This window comes from Seriola aureovittata, chromosome 23, assembly GCF_021018895.1.
Source record: "Seriola aureovittata isolate HTS-2021-v1 ecotype China chromosome 23, ASM2101889v1, whole genome shotgun sequence".
Classification (NCBI taxonomy): domain Eukaryota; kingdom Metazoa; phylum Chordata; class Actinopteri; order Carangiformes; family Carangidae; genus Seriola; species Seriola aureovittata.
In genome coordinates, this window is record NC_079386.1 from 2121145 (window position 1) to 2141761 (window position 20617).

General features: G+C 40.9%; 1 protein-coding gene across 1 annotated transcript; it reads left to right on the forward strand.

Annotated features, from left to right (window-relative positions):
* Positions 1-169: 169 nt before the first annotated feature.
* Positions 170-19950, forward strand: LOC130164045 (SH3 domain and tetratricopeptide repeat-containing protein 1). The gene is made up of 20 exons (XM_056368430.1): positions 170-457; positions 2243-2433; positions 3682-3735; positions 5558-5688; positions 5978-6083; positions 6268-6408; positions 6599-6797; positions 6920-6996; positions 8151-8346; positions 8691-8821; positions 9811-9849; positions 9944-11305; positions 12746-12886; positions 12975-13196; positions 13280-13460; positions 13608-13758; positions 14910-15032; positions 15150-15300; positions 15442-15638; positions 18172-19950. Exons 2-20 carry the CDS (start codon positions 2430-2432, stop codon positions 18433-18435), a joined length of 3870 nt encoding a protein of 1289 aa, XP_056224405.1. The 5' UTR covers positions 170-457; positions 2243-2429; the 3' UTR covers positions 18436-19950.
* The last annotated feature ends 667 nt before the right edge of the window (positions 19951-20617 follow it).

Genomic DNA, 20617 nt, shown 5'->3' on the forward strand with positions numbered 1-20617 from the left:
TGATATTGGCGCATCAAACCTTTATACAGTGCACTACTGCTGCCCCGAAACCCACATAAGTGAGGCTCCTGCTGATGTGTGCTGTAGCTAGTGTATACCATTGACTGCATGTGAGGTGTTGGGGGGGGGGGGGGGGGGGTTGCAAGAAACAACTGTGTTCTACATTAACACTGGATGGATCAAATGACTGTGTGTAGACAGATGTTGGTCACAGTGATGAACCCACACAGTGAAATCACATACTCTTAACTTAAGATTTTTTAGCTTCTTTTAGCTCCTCGTTTTGGTTTTCTAGCTCACTAATTGCCCTCACCAGTCTTGTTTCCAGCAGCAGCTGTTTCCAGACAAAACGTCAGACAGACAGACTGAACATGATGGAGCATTTAGATGGATATTTCCAGAAATTCCCCTCAGGAGCTGGTGGAGACCAAAGGAGGGGAAAAAGGATTTCTAATAGGTTTGATTTTCATGAGCTTTTTTTTTTTTTTTTACAAAAAAAATATCTACATTTAAATGAACTGAGTGAATAACAAATTACACTATAATGTGTAATATTGTGTTTCCCACAATAACAGAAAAGTAGAAATGCTCTGTAACGCTTTAAATTGTAGGTAAATGATCATTTCTGATTTATTGACTTGTTTACTGCGAAGAACACCTTCTTATTTTTGACCGATGTTCAATTAATGTGTCTATTTAGGACAATATTAACTGTAAATTACAATTTCTGACCCAAAAATCATAGTTTGTAGACACTTTTTTTCAGCCCTGTCTAATCTGTGCAGGTAGGCCACAGCTGCTCACCACTGCTTTAGATGCAAGTGTTGTATCACTATATTTATCATGGCAGGCAGAAAGACGTCAGTACGAATTCTCTCCAAATGAATACATGTGAGACTTACTCACACCACGTTGTACTTTACACCACTTTGTCACCTGAAAGCCGCTGTGTGTAATATAAAGTGTAATGACAGGAGTAAGTAGACTCTGTGTGTGTCACTTTAGTGCTGAGCCATCACTGAACTTGTGATCCTCTTCCTGTGATTGTGCGTCTGCTGCTGTTATAAATTCCTGAGTGTTGCTCCAGTTTTAGAGCTGCTCTGGTTCCACGGAGGAACCGAGCGGAGGAAAGGAAATGCTGAGTGGGTTCCTGGGATGATTAAAAACTCACAGTCTGGGTTAAACACTGTGAAAAACATAAAAGACAGTGAAACAGACAGTTTAGGACACAGACAGCGGTTCAGTCAGAGAAGGAGTTTTATTTGTTCAGTGAGTGATTATTAACCTGAAAACTGTGCACTTGAATTCTGAGGAGAGACCTTTTCAAAGCTGAATCTCACACAAAATTAAATAATTATCATTTGAGTTTAGATTCATATGCACAGTCTGAACAGTCTGAACAGTCTGAACAGTCTGAACAGTCTGAACAGGCTGAACAGTCTGAACAGGAGTAAGAAGAAACAATAAAATACTGATCAGGGTTTAGGTCTGTGTCAATAAAGTGTCCAAGCCAAGTTAACCAGAGTAAAACAGGAAACTAAGTGAATGTAATTTCAAATTAATAGTGATGTTAAGATTGTCATTTTATTCACAGTAAATTTAGTCATAACATTTACAGGATATAAAAATACTGACTCCATCTCCCCAAAACAACCCCTATAAATAAGAGACATAAAAATCAATTATACACCAGATATAATATATTTATAAAGTCAATAAATTCAAGTGAATAAATTAACAAATTCATATAAATCATGAACATTTATAATAAATTAACAAACACATGAATTAATAATCAGAGCAATTACATGTTTACATTACATTGTTTCACTTTTTTTTTTTTTGCACTTTTTTGTATAAATTACCCGTCCAACTTTTAGGCTACTTAAGAAGATTCAAAGATAATGTTGACATTGAAAATGTTTTCCATTTCTTCTTCTTTATTTTTATATTTGTGCCTAAAGCTTAACATGATAATGTTTTGAAAAATATATTATTTTTATTTTAAGTTTCAATAATTATTCTAACAACAAATAATTAACAAACTCGATTACTAAAGCTATATTCATTAAGGCAGACTACTGTGAATGGGCTACAAGAAACTAGGCTATAATTTATTTTGTTATTTAGTTTATAGTTTATTCAAATATATTAAAACAATCTCCTCAAAAAATAAGATGCAAACTTGTGAATTCTATGTTTTCTGACACGTTTTTGTCAACATGACTTTTATTTTGAAAAGAAGCAGCAGGGCAGTTCCTGCGGTGAGCTTGACACTGAGACACAAGTTTTGCCGCCTGCATCTGGATGGTTGAGCAGGGCACATGATCCCGGTCGGACCGAGACACCAGGAGCCACAGGTACCGGAGAAAGAGCTGTACTGACGGCCAGCAGCACCGGGGACAGGAAGTCGCGTCAGAACCAGCAGAATGGGTCTGTACTAATATTCTTATAATAATCAAAACAGCTGATTACTGCTCACATACAGCTCATGTCACGTGGTCGATCTAATGTTCCAGTATGTCAGTCAACTGATACAGCTCCAGTGGATGTTACAGGGACTGATAATGGAACAGCTGATGGCAGGAAATAATCCATCAATAACAATTTTGATAATTATTCATATGTAAACCTCCAAACATCAACTGGAGCCGGGAGTTATAAAATGATGAAGTTATTATTATTCATATATCAATCAATTAATCAATCAGAGTTTATTCATATAGGACTTTTCCTGCAGGTCAGTGCAGTTTCAAAGTGTTTCAAGAAGTCAAGAAAGAAAGTGACAATGAGATGCAGTAAAATAGATTTAAAAAGCTGCTGTACGATAACGTTAAATAACAAAAACAAACGTAACAAAATGAATAATTAAAGAACAGATAAAATACAATTTACAACATATTTACAATATAATTGTGTATAATTACAATTACAACATAGTCAGCTGTGATGAGATTAAATTACCACAACTGCTGTGAGTGTTCTCCTCACTCACAAAAACCAGTTACAACATCTACATTATAAAATATCTTAGACATTTTAAGGTACATTGACATTTACGAAGTAACTCTTAATTATCTCTTAATTTTTATTTTAAAATGGATTTTCAGTTAAGATGTTTAACATTAATACCTTCATGGATTTAAGACATTTCATTGTGTTTGGTCAGTTTTAACCAGGCCGCTAATTTAAACCACGCAGATAATCCATTAAACTACATTAATCCATTCCTTTATGCATTGATTAATCCCTTAAAATTACATTACAAAAGACCTTATTGACATTATTTTTAATGAGTAAATTAATGTAAAGGTAAATAAAGAGTCTTCACTCTGATAGTGACAGTCTCCTCTGGTTGGACAGCTCAACATGACCACAGTCTGATCTGAGAGCAGTGGTTGGGGGAGGAGGGTCTCCCACACGGAGTCCGTCCTGCTGGGTCAGAGGTCAAACCCGCAACCTTCCTGTCACCTCACTGAACGTTTAAGCCACTTTACAATGTCCGGAATGATTATTAAGATGCTCTTGCCGTAGCTCTGACTGACACTGTTGTAGATGTGGTGAACGTTGCTTGTTGTGATTCCTGTTGGTGACAGAAACACAGGTGAAGACAGGTCAGTCATAACAGCTGTAGTAGTGATATTGTGTGACTCCAGCTGTGCTCTGTAATGTTTTGAACAGATGCTGTCAGTGTGAAGGGAACTCCGTCAACATGTGAGGAGAACGTCCCGGCAGGTAACTTCAGTCTGTCTGATGTCATTAGTGATGCAGAGATAAAAAAAGCACCTGATGTTACGCCTCTGTTGATTTAGGGGCATATGGAGCTTTTGACTGTATGTTGGTGATGTTCCACTGGTTGTCGTCTGTCATTCTTGTTCCACCTGCAGATACCACTGCTTACTGTCTGGCATGTGCCATCTGTGTGCCAGTCTTATATGTGTCTGATGCCACTGGGAAGTGGCATGTGACACCACGTCCCCCTTTTTGCTGGCAGCCATCAGTGTATATAGTCAGTACAGGTCACTGTGTACTGCCCATTAGAGGTTGATATTTATATTCAAGATAAAACAGAGCAAATGTACCATGATGCATTGCTGTCAGTGGCTCTGTCAAAGGGTCATGAGAGTAAACACATGACCTGTAAAACAGACTCAGAGGAAAATCATGTGACAGAATCTGAAGTGGTTTATACCTTGAACCTGTGAGTTCCTCCAAAGTCACTCATTAATCTGACAGTCGGTCACAGTGTCATCATCGAGTCAAATTACTGCATGGGTTTATAGAACAGGAGCACTGTGGAGTTTAATCATGGAGTGAATCAATCTCATGGTTTAAATCTAACAACAACAGCCACAATCATTCATCACATGAAAAGGTGGTCATACTGTCAACTGCTGGTCAGAAACATGACAGGTCTCATTGTCCATCAGAGTGTTTCAGGTATCTGTAAAGGAAACTGAGTTAGTAGGATTAACACAGATCTATTATATGTTATACCACTATCAGGAAATGGTAGGTGGATTAAGATTTAATTCTCTTAGGGAGTCCAAAAAGAAAGACTGAGCATCAACAGTCATGCACAGTCATTAAGACATCATTCTGACTTTATTCTGACTTTATTATTACATAATAATGATGTCATATTGACATTATTCCAACATTATCTGACATCGGTATGACATTATTATAACATTATTATGACATCATTCTTACATTATTCTGACTTCATTATTACATAATTATGACACTATGACATTATTCTGACATCATTATGACATTATTCCGACATTATTCTGATATTTGTATGATTCTATTACATCATTCTGACATTATTCTGACATTGTTCTGACATCATTCTGATTCTATTATGGCATAATTATGACATCATTCTGATATTATTCTGACATAATTCTGACATTATTCTGACATCATTCTGTTATCATTATGACATAATTATGACATCAGTTTGACATTAATCTGACTTTATTATTACATAATAATGATGTCATTATGTCATTAATCTGACATTATTCTAAAATCATTCTGAAATTATTATGACACAATTATGACATCATTCTTACATTATCAGGACATTATGACATTATTGTGACATTATTCTGACTTCATTATTATGTAATTATGACATTATTCTGACATCATTATGACATTATCACAACATCATTATGACATTATTCTTACATTTGTATAACATTATTATGACATCAATATGATATTATTTTGACATCATTCTGACATTATTCTGACTTTATTATTCCATTATAATGATGTCATTATGTCATTATTCTGACATGATTCAGACATTAATCTGACAATTTTATGACATTATTATGACATCATTCAGACATTATTCTGACATTTGTCTGCCATCAGTCAGACATCATCTGACCTTTTTTCTCACTGTGTTCTGACTGTTCTGCCTGTTCTCTGCCTGTTCTCCGCCTGTTCTCTGTGTTCTGCCTGTTCTCTGCCTGTTCTCTGACTGCTCTCTGTGTTCTGCCTGTTCTCTGCCTGTTCTCTGACTGCTCTCTGTGTTCAGCTCTGCCTGTGCAGCTGGAGCTGGTCAGAGGTCCTGAGCGTCTTCCTGCAGACGACCAGTTAAAGGAAATGTTGAGAGGGAAACTGCGTGTTCTGCAGGTCGACAGCACCAAGGTCAACGCTCTCTTCATGGTACAGCTCATGACAAACACACACACACACACACACACACACACACGCACACACACCTGACCGCCTGACTTATTAAGCTTGTGTCCTTTTAAACTGTAAAGAGCCGTCCAGCCAGGCATGGTAAAGGTGAAGTGTAGTGAGTTAATAAACCATGAGTATTGTGGAAGTTTTTGCCTCCTCTGCTTTTCTCCCCTCCCTCCACTCTCTACTTCAACCCAAATACACCGACCCAAACTGTAACATCGAGGAGTGTCTGTAGTCATGACATCTTTCTTGTCTCTGTCTGCAGGAGCTTTCTGCTCACGTCATCTCCATCAACAGTGAAGAAAAAGTTATTTATGTGAGATTCAAAACATTTGAGGAGATATGGAAGTTCACCACATATTACAATACAGGTATGTTTGTAATGAAATAAAATAATATAGTTGTCAGTGGCATCTTTTGCAATATTTTGAACTATCTGTACTAATGCAACAGTGCTAAACTAATAATGATAATTATTACATGATATTAAAGATGTATGTCTGTTTCATAGTAAAATATGATCATCACTTTTCTGCTCCTCCTCCTCTCCTCCAGGTTTCCTGGGTCAGTGTATGGAGAGTTTGTTGTTGGACCAGACGTTCTGGCTCAGTTCTTTAGAGGACGACGTTGCTATTGAAGTTTCCATTCAGGAGGAAACGCTCAACCTTATCTACAAACGCATCCTCATGCAGGAGGGTAGGTGATGAAATCGGCTTGTCACTCAGAAGATGAGATGTCTGCTGCGAGGCTGTACAGGGCAGAAGAAGAATAAGTGCACTGTTATAAAAGTGCAAATATACAGCAGCTAAAGAATGACAGACAGAGAATATATAAATATCACTACAAATGCTAAGACAGACACAATAACCTCACTCTCTGTCCTTAGGTTCGTTGTTTGCTAGTTGCAGCGCCAACCAGATGTTTGACAGCTCCATCTCTGGTGGAGACCTGTACCTGGAGCAGGGAGACATAGCCCAGTTTGAGCCTCCCTTCATGGGCTCAGGTTGGACTGTTCTCTGCCTGGCTAACGGAGCCCGGGGCACTGCACCCAAACCTGCTCTGGAGCCAGTCATTCCTTTTCATCAGTGAGTCGCCTGTACACACAGAGCTGTGTGGACTCAACACATCTCATAGGATCTCACACTGACCTGATCATACAGTAGACAGGCGCTGTTCTGCTCTGGTCTAATAATCCATGTATTCACAGGTGGTTTCTCAAATCCTGTTCTGAGAGCATTTTAGTTGGAGATGGCAAACCTGCCTGTGACTTCCCTCTGCAGTTTGGTAAGAGCAATAAAAGCTATGGAGGGTGGTTTCAACATATAAAACATATAAACATATAAAAAAGAGAGAAATGCCCTTATATAACTTAGAATCATGTTCATAATTAAGTGTTTTACGTATAACTTTATAGTACTGTAGGGCTACTATTTTAACATTTCAGTTTTATTTTATCATTTCATCTTTCTTCAGGAATTACATTTTGACTGCAACTTTTTTACAGTATTTCAACAATTCCAAATGTTTCAACTGCATCATTATTATCATTATTATTATTATTATTAGTAGTAGTAGTAGTAGTATAGACTTGATTTAACTCCAATTCATGCCTAAAGTTTAGCTGAATCTTCAAGTCCTTTTACTTCAGATGGTACTTCGGCTTTGTTAAGGGCTTATATTAAAGGTCAATATAGTATAGAGGGAGATGTCCATGTGTTGTTTGATTATAAAGCAGGTCTAGGTTCTATAGTAAAACTGTGACTGTATTAAAGCGCTCGGTCCACAGAGAAATGGACACAGCCTGTATTCAGAAACTGAGCCTTAAAACCAGCCGTCAGGACTTCTGGAACTTTGTGATGTCACAACAAAGCAGTCGCCACTCTCACTGCACAACCTTGTAGGATTTGGTTTCTCTGAGTGTTTACCTGAAATCTGCAATATTCTTTGGATCACTCAGAAAACAGTCGGCCAATCAGAAGAAACGCTCAGAGCCTGAGGGTGGTGACTGTCTTGTTGTGACATCACAAAGTTCCAGAGGTTTCTGATTGGCTCCAGGGAGAAGTCAGAGGAGATGTAAAACTACATTTATATTGTTTTTGGTTCTTAAAACCACAAATATAACTTCTTATGGCTCAACACTTCAAATAAAACACAGAAGAGGAAAATATGGAGCGTTAAACTACCATTTCAACCAGGAATTACATTTTATCTGCCATTTAACTTTAACTTTTTTATAGTATTTCAACAATATATTAAAAATTTTCAGCCGTAAAATACATACATTTTCCTTGTTCAACTGACAATTCAACTGCTGTCATCAGTTTGATACAGTATATGAAGAGCTTACAGCAGCCCTCTCTACAGTTATCAATGATATGTTATGTTTAGTGTTTCCTGAAGAGAATTAAAAGCCTTAATGTTCACTCTGCTCTGTTCAGCCAGGGGCACCTGTGTGGCTACAGAGGAATATGATGCTGAGGGCCCAGATGAGCTGAGCATGGAACTAGGTGATCGTATCATCATTGTGGGACTCCTGGTGTCTTGTTTTGATTGGTTCACAGGGAGAAAGGAGGCGACAGGAGAAGTGGGTCTGGTCAAGACGAGCCTAGTGAAACCGTCCACTGACATTTGCGAGTGGGTGTATCACCGATATTAATTATATGTCATCTATTATGTAGTATATGTGGATATATTGTATTATAAAACACACATTCAGTAATTTTACAATAGAGCACAGTGGTAAGAGAAAGTAGGTGAAGCCTTTGGAATTATCTTCACTTATGTTTAAATTTGTGTTAAAATCTGATCAGATCTTCATCAATAATGAACAAACCCAATCTGTTTGAACTAATGACAAACAAATCAGTGTTTTCTTGTCAGGTGGCCAGTTAATGCAGAAAAACAGGCCGTTCCAGAGGCTTCACATGTTTTCTTGTCACTGTTTACAACAGGATTATATGCTGTTCTCTTCTCTGCAGCTCAGCAGATATTTTTTTGGAGAAAGAGGACGGGAGGTTCTTCAGTCTGCAGGAGGACAAAGTCATAGAGGAGACGACGACTTTACTGAAGAAGAGATCCCAAGATGACACTGGTCACAACTACAAACTGGGTAAGAGAGGCTGCAGTGCTGATGTTCAGCAGGTGTAAAGTTTACCATGTTCCCCATTTTACTTTAGTGTATTAGCATGCTAATTAGCACTAAACACTCCAGTCCAGCTGAGGCTGATGGGTCATAAACTTTGCAGGTATTTGCTCGTGAACCAAAGGATTACTGTAGTTTCCTGCATAAATATATGAGCCTAATTTCATGGCAGTCCACAGTTGTCAAGATGCTTCAGTAGAAGTCAAAACCAGTCAGCTGTGTGATCGTGCTAGTCATTAGGATTCATCCTCTGGGGACGATGAAGATGTCGACATCCTCTGACCACACGTCTAATGGATCAAAACTGTAATAACTGTGTTATAAGACAGAAATCTGTTGAATGTATTCTCACCTCTGACAAAACAAAAGTAACACACTGTTATGAACAGGGATGATCCGAAGAACATACTTTTTAATTGGAATTGGCTCACGGCAGCAGTGTTAAGGTTGTTTCTTCTATAACTGAAGAGACCAGGGAGTGAAATGAGCAGAATCCACTACACACACACACAGAGCAGTAAAGACAAGGAGGAGAACAGACTCTGGGTTAATGTGAGCTCAGCACAGGCGTCATGACAACCAGACTCACAAAACATCCTTTTGGCCATAACTCACAAATTCATTCAGTAATTAAGGCACAATTTAACAAAAATGTCTATATGGATAAAATGATCCAGAGAAGACATTTTATATCCAAAAGGTCAAAGGTCAACTTCACATTGACATCATAATGACATCAAACTGTAACTGTAACTCAGGAAGGAGAGGTCGTGACCAACAATGCAGCTCCTCCCATGTGACCTCTTGTCAGTCTGAACATGTACGAGGAAGCTCACTGATGTGCCGGACCGTTCTTGATTTATGAAACCAATGTTTAAAACATTTTACAATTGGATTTGAACTGAATCGTTGTTTTTAGGAAGTTGTCTCATTCACTTTTTCTTGTTCAATCTCAGATGTTATCAGTTGCCAAGACTCTGAGAAGAAACCATTAGGTAAGCGTTTCTGCTTAAATGTCATATGAACATGTTTTTTATTTGTCTCTTCTTTAGTTTAGTTTTGCTTGTTCCATCCATTTCTCTGTTGCAGTCAGCTGTTTGAGTGAAGCTGAGACTCAGCAGACTGAGCTGAAGATGAACATTCAGAGGATTCTGGATCAGGGAAAAGACTCAGCACCAGATCTCACCGTGACCATGAAACGGTCTCGGGAGGACTCGGTTCCGTCTACAGAGGCTGAAGACCCGAGCCCCCCCCGTTTCACCGTTCACCCGATTGTTGAAGGAAACAACAACACTGAGAGCTTCATTCCCCTCTTCTCGTTTCTGGAGGGACAGCTCTACAAAGCAGAGTTTGGCGTCCTGTACGGTCTCAACTCTGAACTCCTCACCTCCTCCACCTTCTCTGGTCACTCTGACGAGGATCAGCTGATCGCCTTCCTGGCTGTTGCCAGGGAAACAGCCAGGAAGAAGCGACTCTTCTGGTCACAGACTCGTTTGTGCTTCCTATTGGGTAAGCTCTGCGCTGGGAGGTCAAAGTTCAGCCAGGCTCGGGTTTACTTTGAGGAAGCCCTCAGCGTTCCACGAGAGGGCTTCAGGGACTTCAAGCTGTTGGCCAGTATCTATTCTAACCTGGCCGCCATTTACCTGCTGCAGAAAAACACAGAGAGCTTCTTTGCTGTGACTCAACGACTCGTTGCCTTGATTCTGGGAATCCCAGACTGCATGCAGAGCTTAGAGGACAATTCTGCTCTTAAATACATCCTCAAGAAAGCTGTGCTCTCCCACAACAGAAAGGCAGAGGCCCGGGCTTGTTACTTGTTGGCAAAGCACCACTGGACCCACGCTGATGGGGCTCAAGCTGTCCCCTATCTTGAAAGACTACTTGTTCTTTGTGCTGAAGCTCAAAGAACATGGAGCATCTCTCTGAGTCATGGATACCTCAGCCTGGGGAGGCTCTACAGTCAACTCTGCCTCCCCCACCTCAGCGTCAGTTCAGCAAGGAGAGCTTCTCTGCAGCCGTCTGCCCAGCTGAGCGACTGTCTTCACAGCATGGGTCTGGTTCTGGACAATGTACACAAACTGAATGGGATCACGGAGCAAGATGTCTCCGTCCCGCCTCAAGTGGCGCCATTTTTACACCAGGCCCTCTCATTCACCAAGTTCCAGGGAGGAGGGAAGAACCAACACCACACTTTGTTCCATCAGCTGACTGTATGTCTCTGCCAGCTGTTTTATAAGCACAGAATGGTTGGCCACGCCATCCACCAAATGCATCGCCTCATCAACAACAGTCCACCTTTACAGCAAGTCCCCATCTCAGTGCCAGAGAGAAACAGCGCCCTCATCTGGCTGGCATGGCTTCACATCGACGACCAACAGCCTGGTGTGGCTCTGGACATACTGGACTCGGTCCTGTCTTCAATGCCAGAGCACTGCACAAGCCCCCTGGAGGGTCAGTGGATTTTTATGGTTACATGTTACAGCAAGATGAAACTTAAAATTATTACACAACTATGGTTGCCACCTGTCTCGTAAAATACACAATTGTCCCGTTTCTTACAATTAAATATTGCGTCCCGGGACACTGTTTGTCCCGTATTCCCAGTTGCCTTGAACTCAGCATCATCCAACCCGCATTCAGCCTCTTATGGCTAGTACCGGCCTGCCCATAGCGTTCGTTGGTTTGGTTGGTTAGTTTTAAGCACAAGGAACGATAGATCGTCAGTGATAGGGTGAGAGAAAGTGTGTTAATAAGTTAATTTGAAGTTTAAGTTAATAAGGTGTACGTTAAATAGCTAGTAATAAGCATCTGCCAACGTTGTGTTATGTGCATTTCATTGTGCAAACATTAATGTCTTATCTTTCGTATCTTCCTTTACACTAAGGTTTTGTGTTTGTAGATTATTTCTTAAAATTAGCACTGTGAAATGATGTGAGGATACATGCTGTTTTTTTCATGGTCTCTCTGTCACGCTCTGATGTTGGCCTATTGTTCTCAGCTATGACAAAATTACCACTAGAGAAGCCTGTTGAGTTGTGATAAAGAGATGGAGTTCATTTGTCAACATTGACTGAAGTAAAATTGATTCGAAGTTTCTAACTTCAAAGATATCTATAAAGCTTATTTCTAAAAAACATTGGTTATAGAGCACTTCAAAGTATGAATCTTAAGATTTTATTAAAACAATATTTAAAGTTATGATTTACCACAACTAGTGCCCCACCCCACTCTTGGGCCAGATGTGATCGGGCCCCAGTGGAGCGGCGCCCCCACTGGAGGGGGCGTCCTTTATTTTTCTGCATGGAAAAGTGGCAACCCTATATACAGTTGTCAGTTATATGTCAGTGACATGTTTTATTAACAGGAGCACATGCTCATAACGGCTCCTGTGGTTAGCCTGTGTCCCGTGTCAGAGCATTGTGCCCATCCTCAGAGATTAAAGGAGCTATTTGTAGGTTTAGCTATTGCTACATAGCAACGTTTGCATTGACAACTGTTTACTTGCCAGTCTTGCCAAGAACTTCAGCCAGGTAATAATACTCGACATATATTGCACTGTGGGTTGGACCTCGCTTCAGTCAGCAAGAAACAGACATCTCATATTATTTATTTATAAAGCTTCCAAACTACCTCAAATCTCTTCCCTCATTTAAATCCAGTATCCACAGTAACTACTTCCAATCGATATCCCTCATGTTCACACTTATATTGTCAGAACTGGTTTCAGGTACTATGCATACTATAGTCTTACATTTCCCTTGGAGATTTTAAATCTTTACTATTTGATGTATTTTATGACTATTATAAATGTTTTTGGTAATTCTCTGTGTCTTAGTTTGCTCCTGGCTGTGTCATTCATGCTAAAGTACATGTGTTTGACTGAACATGAAGGTGTGGTGCTCAACATGCGTGGTGTGGCACTCCGATGTATGGGCGACCTCCAGAGGGCGGCAGAGAGCTACCAGGCTGCCGTCGACATCTGCCAAGAGTATGAGGACCTGCCAAACTGGGCTGTAGCTCAGGCTAACCTCGGTAAGACCACACAGGCTGTGTGACAGGTGGGTCTTCCGGCGGACTTCAGTCCTGTGAGGTGACATTGTCCTTCCTCGTCCTCATGAAGGGCTGCTGTGTCTGAAGGCGGGAGCTAGAGGCCTGGCTCAGAGGCACCTGACGGAGGCTGTGCAGCTGTTCTCAGAGCTGGATTCAGACGGTCATGAGGCGAACTTCATCACAGTGCTGCTGAAGCTTGGGCAGCTCTACGTGACGCAGCAGCAGGTGCACTATGGGAAAGGATGCTACGAGTGGGCTCTGCTGCTGGCTATCAACGCCAACCTGTTAGACTGTAGGTGCATTTGTTCTGGTTTATATTCTGGGATCATGCTGTGTTGTTTCAGTGATCTGTAACTGACTGTTGCTCGTTGCCAGGTCAGCTGACTGCAACCAGAGACCTGTGCTGTCTGTACGGCAGTGAGAGTCCAGACCAGGCCCAGTGCATCATCTACAACCAGCACCAGGTCCAGCTGCTGAGACGCACCGGAGACAGAGCACAGGAGGGGGACGCACTGGAGGCCGTCAGCCAGCTCTACCTCACTCTGGGCACAGAGAGGTGTGTGTGTGTGTGTGTGTGTGTGTGTGCGTGCGTGCGTGCGTGCGTGCGTGCGTGCGTGCGTGCGTGCGTGTGTGCGTGCTTGTGTGTGTGCGTCAAAGATGAGTTTGAGTTGTTGAAATAATCTAAGTGTGTGAATGTTGTCAGGGCGTACAGGGCAGCTCTGGACTACACCAAGAGCAGTCTGGGTATTTTCATCGATCTGGGCTGCAGGGAGAAGGAGGCGTACGGCTGGCTGCAGGCCGGGAAGATCTACCACCTGCTGGGCCAGACTGAGCTGGTGGACCTTTATGTTCAGGTCTGAGAACACACAGTCTCTGTCTGTCAGTCGGATGCTAAACTGTTGAGTTTTAAAGTACTGTTAGGTCTGAAATGCTGGATTTTTTTTTTTTGTTGACTTTTGTATTTTTGTATCATGCCATTAGAGTGGTCTGTCCCACAAAATATGAAATATAAAAATCGAAATCCAGCAGCTCCATCCATCCACTAGCTTACCCTTTGAGGGTCGTGGGGGGGCTGAACCAATCCCAGCTGACATTGAGTGAGAGGCAGGGGTACCACTTTACACTTATAAAGGGTTTATAAATGGTATATAGTTGGTTTATTAATTAGTTTGTTAACACTTTAGAAAACAGAAATAAACAATTATAAACAAGTTACAACAGTTTCCATACATCAATGCAGGCTCACTATTTGGCAAGATCAAGTTAATGCTTTCTACATATTAATCTTACTACTGACTTAGTACCATTTATAACTGGTAAAAGGAGCCTTATTGTAAATCATTTATATATCATTTATATTTATATCATTTATTAACAAGTTACAATAAGATCTCCAGCCTATCACAAAGCTGCTTCTAGCAACTAACATTTATAATCCAAATAAAACAAAACAACAAAAGCAAATCATTGATACTAAATATCTCTAGGTTAAAGCTCCATATTTTCCTCTTCTGTGTTTTATTTGAAGTGGTGATCCATAAGAAAATATATTTGTGATTTTAAGAACCAAAAACCATCTCAGTGTAGTTTTACATCTCCTCTCTCAGGCTTCTCTCTGGAGCTCTAGTAACAACAGGTCGGTGAGCCAATCAGAAGAGAGGAGCCTCTCTTCTGATTGGCTGACTGTTTTCTGAATGTTAGAATAAAAATATAGCAGATGCAAGGTTGGATGGTGGGTCCAGGTGGGCGGGGTTTGGGGCTGTTGAGTTACCACAGTCTTTCTGTCAGCTCTAACCAGTCTTGACTTTGTCCTGCACTGCCGCCACATGATTGGCTGATTGAATAATTGCACAAATCCTAAAAACTGGTGTGTATTAGAAAACTGTACTTTTTCCGGACTGTGTTCGTGGGACCCTGAACATCTGCTGCCACTGACAGGTAAACTAAGACTCACAGTGAGAAGTTTCAGAATAAAAGCCTGTGTTTGTGCTGATGTCCCTGTCAGGTAGCTCAGGACGTCGCTCTGAGCATCGGAGACACCAGGTTCATCCTGAAGCTGCTGGAAGCTGCAGGAGACATTTTCTTCAACAGCTGCCAGGACAGAGACAAAGCCATCACCTTCTACAGGGTAGGTGCTGAAACTATAGCAATAAGAGTTCTGTTAAAGTGACTCAGAATTATCCTTTAAGCCTTTCAAATTGTCCTGTTTGTGTGTGTGTGTGTGTGTGTGTGTGTGTGTGTGTAGGACCGAGCTCTGCCCATCGCAGTGAAGAGCGGCAGCGTTCACACCAGGCTGAGGCTGTGTAATAAACTGACTGAGGTGATGCTCAGTCTCCAGCTGTACGGGGACGCTGTGGAGTTTGCTCAGACTGCTCTGGACATCAGCATCACTCAGGGTACGAGAAACAAGTCAACACAGAGACTCAGCAGCTCTGTGGGTTTATCACAGGCAGTTAGTGGTAGATAGTGGTGCACATGTGAGTTTTTCCTGACAGTTTGAAGTCCTGTGTTTTTATGCGTTTGTGTTTTACATACAGGTGAGTGTCTGAATGAGCGGGTGGCCTACCACCGCCTGGCCTCTCTCTACCACCGCCTGGAGCAGTATGAACTTGCTGAACACCATTACCTGAAGACCCTGACCCTGTGTCCAGCACCTCTGCAGTTTGATGAGGAGACACTGTACTACGTCAGGGTCTACCAGACACTGGGGGACATCATCTTCTACGACCTGAAGGTGAGGGGTCACGTAACAGGTCACCGAGACAATGTGCCACACTGTTTTGTTCAGAGTTCAGACTGAGGCCTACTTGAGCTGATGTGCCGCAAAATATCAATGATGTGCACCGCCAGACTGTAAAGGTTACATCCAGAGTCCTGTCCCAGGTCAAGACCATCAAGTTGGGAGTTGAAAGACCAGGGGTCAGATGCGTAAATGATGCGTACACATAAAAACCATGCGTACACATAAAGTGGTATTCATAAACACAGGCTATTCCTTTGAGTGATCCATGTTACAGTGAAGTGGAAATACTAAATCAGAGACACGTAATTTAACACAAAATAAAATAACGGACTTCACGGAGCTTCATTCATTATCATGATTATACGTTTTATTGTTTACACAGCAATAACTGTCAGGGATAGAGGTAAGTAGGACCCAAATGCAGCCAACACATTGGGGACGATGCAGACAGGTTTATTCAACACAAGAACCAGAGAACAACGGAGAGACAACAGGGATAAACAGACGAACCGACAATGACAAAGGAGAGCACAAAGACTATATAGACAAGGGAAGCCAAGGGTGATTGAACACAGGTGAAACACATTAGGGCGGGGCAGACAATTACCACACAAACAAGACCAAGACAGGAAGCAAAACACTGAGACACACAAGGAAACCTTATTACAAAATAAAACCGGAAGTGCGAAAAGTCCAAAACAAAACTAACAAAAAGTGTCTGCCATAGCAAACCATGACAATAACAATTGAACAATCATAAACAGAACTAATGTTTGTGCTCAATGTTTCCTTCAGCATCATTTAATGTTCTTATTCTTCATTTTGAGTCATTGTGTAACTGTTTCATACTATTAGAATATTGACTGATCAGTGTTGGAGCCTCATTAAGACTCTCTGGTCCCAATAAACTTTACATTAGAGTAATTGTACTAAAGTAAACTGATGAACGTTTGTACCTGTTTCACAATCAGTGAAATTCTTTTTCTCCTCTTCCTTCTGTGTCTGATCACTTGTGGTGGAGACAAACTGACTGATTATTGATGGCTGATCGTGGGAGTGGAAATGAGGCTCGTGCACATGCGCCCGAGTTCTCAACGAGTGAGATTTATAAAGTGGAACCATGCGCACACATGGCTTTATAATCCTGCTGAAAAGAATGTGTGTGTATGTTTCTGGTTTTGTGCGACACGTAGTTTCAGTCATGAATCTACACTGAGTTTTATGCATCTGGCCCCTGAACTTTGTTTGAAGAACTTAGCAAGTCATTCATCATCGAAGATGAGTTCCAAGTCATTTCTGATTTTGTCAATGAAACGCTGCACAGACAACAGGAAAGGCCCATCTCAACACAAAGTTAGCATAGTGCTAATCTTCATACTCCTTAACCCGCTCAGGGAACTCTTGTTCCCTGTACGGAGGCATCTGCTTTTGTTATGATTTCACTTATTTATTCCTTTTTCCTAATAATTTCTCACCAATCTGTACCTGTGACTATTGCTCAGCTGTTTCAGAACCATGGACAGAGCTGTTTGTTGTGTAGCTGCCACACAGTGATAGTTTTCACAGTTACCACCTCTTTGTTCTTCAGGCACTGTGGATGTTTTTATAATAGGGACAAATTATTTTCAGTTGTTCAGACTGAAGGACGTGTTGGTGTTGCGCGCTGGTCTTTTGTTCATGCATGTGCATCATAGACTGTAAATAAAGATGGACGTAGCCTCTGTGGTGTCACTTACAGGTTTCTGAAGAGCGGTTTTGAAGCTCAGAGAGAGCTGCTCCACCGTCGCCATCTTGGCAGTGCCTGACTCCGCCCCTAACTCCCAACTAATCCTAAAATGGAAGCAAGATTTTGGTGTAAATGCTCACCCACCTGTCACACAAAGAGACCACGCCCATAATTATATATAACTTTAATCCTTAATCAAATGTAAACAGGTGAGTTATATAAACAGTTGTCATGAAGGAGGAAATTAGCTCTAGAGAAAGCTCTAGAGCTAATTTAGCTCTAGAAAACTGTTTTTGTACCAGGCTGTAAACATGTTTATTTCTGCTGTAAAGTTGGATTTTAACATGGGAGTCTATGGGGACTGACTCCCTGTTGGAGCCAGACTCTAGTGGTCATTAGCGGAACTGCAGGTTTTGGTGTCGGCTTCAGTTTTCAGCCCTGGAGGTTGCTGCTTGGTGTGCATGAACATCTTTGCACTCATGCACACTACAAACAAAATGGGAACTCACTCATAAAAACATTGCTGCTCTCTACTCAGTACTAGAGTTCGAATTCCATAACAGCATATAACTTGAAAATAGAAAATAAAAATTAAAATGTGCTTCTTTTCTTGAAGATTAATATAAATAAACAAACTTAAATATAAATGAATCATGATCTCGAAATAACAGGATAAAAACAATGCAACCAACTTGGCTTCCGTATTAATGTGTTTTTAACTGTCATTTGTATCAAACACAACAGACAATAATATGACCAAATTTTTAAGGGCCGTGCATTTTGCCGTTCTCTCTCCAGGACCCGTTCGATGCTGCAGGCTACTACCACCTGGCTCTGGCTGCAGCCATGGACCTGGGCAACAAGAGGTCTCAGCTGCAGCTGTGCACGCGCCTCGCCACCATCTACCACAACTTCCTCATCGACCGGGATCTGTCGCTCTTCTTCTACCAGAAGGCGAGAGGCTTCGCTGCAGAGCTGAACGTGAGGAGGATTAATATCTCCCCAGATCAGTTTCACAGAAGCATCTCACAGGACAAGGCCACCGGAAAATTTGCTAACTAACTTCTTGATTGACGCACAAAGAAAGAAAAACCCCAGAAGATGGATGAGTGGATGTGTTGTTTCTTTTTGTTTTTTAAATCTTTTTGGCTTTTTTTTCTTTAACTGATCACAAAGGAGTTCCCATTTTTAAAAACCCTCTCTGGAGATGATGAAGATGAGGTTGCCACAGAATTGTTGTACTTTATGCACAAGATTAAACATTAGTGTCCTTCATTAATTCACATTAAAATAAATCAATAGGTAAATGTCACGCCCTAAATGCACTTGCTCCATGTGCTTAACGTCGTGAGTTTAGATTGAAATAGGGCCTGCAGTATTTATAAGCTCAATAATCTCAGTCTGCTCCAGTAAAAATCTAAAGACACTAACAAGCAAAACACAAACTCAAGTGAAACTGTTCTCTCGTCTTTCTAGAAAATATACAATAATAAACTTTTTCAGTGACCTCGAGTAGCTGGTACAGATTTTGATGGATGCATACGATGAGATTTAATATCTCCTGGTACTTAATGAACTACTGACACTGAATTCTCCTGATGGATTTAGTTAGAGGCTCTGTGACCAGCTCCGTTTTCTACCTGTATTTATTGAACCATCACAGCAGCTTCTGGAAATGTGGAAATAAATTTAACTCAATCAATAAAAATGTTAATATTATTCAGACTGTTGATGAGATTAAAGATATACAACTGAATGCATGTTAATCAGATTTTCCGTTTGAATGATTTTGATTTGAGCTGCTACAGAACCACATGTTGCCCATGTGTCAGCACGTGTTCCACACATTTCACATGTGAATTTAGCGTGTTTTCAAATGTTCAATTTCACGTGCAAAATCGCATGCACGTGTGTCATATGTGCTCACGTGTGTCCATATGGACTGTGGTAATGGTCGTTACTGAATTCATCCAAAATGTAATTAAAAAAATGAATTTAATTTAAGCAAAATAAGGATTTTGTTCTTAATGCTTAAATTGCACTGAATGAATCTGATTCACGTGCTTTCAGCAGTTTTGACAATAACAACTTTTCATACACAGAGCCATGTAAACGAAGGATGAAGTCCTATACAGTCATTCCCACGGCCCCTCTACTGCCAAACCATCATGATCCAGGTGTTCATTAAAGTCCAGGTAATCCCAGCTGACGGACTGTGTGTGCTCTAACACCACCTGTCGAACAGCAGTGAGAGATTGTGAGTGTCAGGCGACACTCGTCTCTTTATGGTCCGGCCAAATTAAACATGATCCGTCATCTTTCCTGCTTCCTTCCATGATTAACAGAGGAAATCAGTTGGTGCTGGAGTTTGATTTCGGCAGTGAATTACCTGACAGGCCTCAGGTGTGGTTGTAGTTTCTGACCTGAGCTCTCACTGAGTCTTTGAAGAAACTCTAATGAAACTGACATCTACGATATATTCATGAAGTGAAAGTTGTTCTGTGGTTAGTTTTATTAATGCTCCACTTAAACTTATATGTGAGTGAAACAAGTGACCAAATAAATGATTTGATCTCGGATCCACAGACTCTGAGTTCTCAGGATCTCAGCTTCCCCTCAGACTCAAGTGTTTGTTGACGTAATGAGTCTCTGGTGTCTTTTACAATAACTACAGTTTAATTAAGTTTTACAGGACGAGTCTTTAATGAAACTATGAGCCTGATGAGAAACTGCACTGCTTCCTTCCCTATGACCAATGTCTTGTTCGTGTTACATTGCAGTCTACAGTGACAGTGATGATGAAAAGACACAAGGTGAAGATAATAAAGACTTCACAGGTGGTCAGATTTCTTCACAGTCTGCTCTCTTTGGTTCACACTGTTGTTCAGTAAGTTAACCTGTTATATTTAAACCTTCAGCCTACTGTGTAAGGTGCACACTCTCATCTGGTTTTATATACAGTTTCCATCAATCACCTGATTATGACGAAAATTACTATGAATTTCCTCTACCGGATAAATAAAGTATCTATTTATCTATCTAATGTAAGGAAATATACTTGGACTTGGACACAAAGGGACTTCCAGGTGTGCATGTAAAATAATTCCTTTACTTCAATTCTTTCAGGAAGAGAACCGTTCTGAAGCCCAGAGTGGGCTGCTCCACCGTCGCCATCTTGGCAGTACCTGACTCCGCCGAACTCTCAGCTAATGGGCAAAGAGGAGGAGCGCGTGTGGTGCTGAGA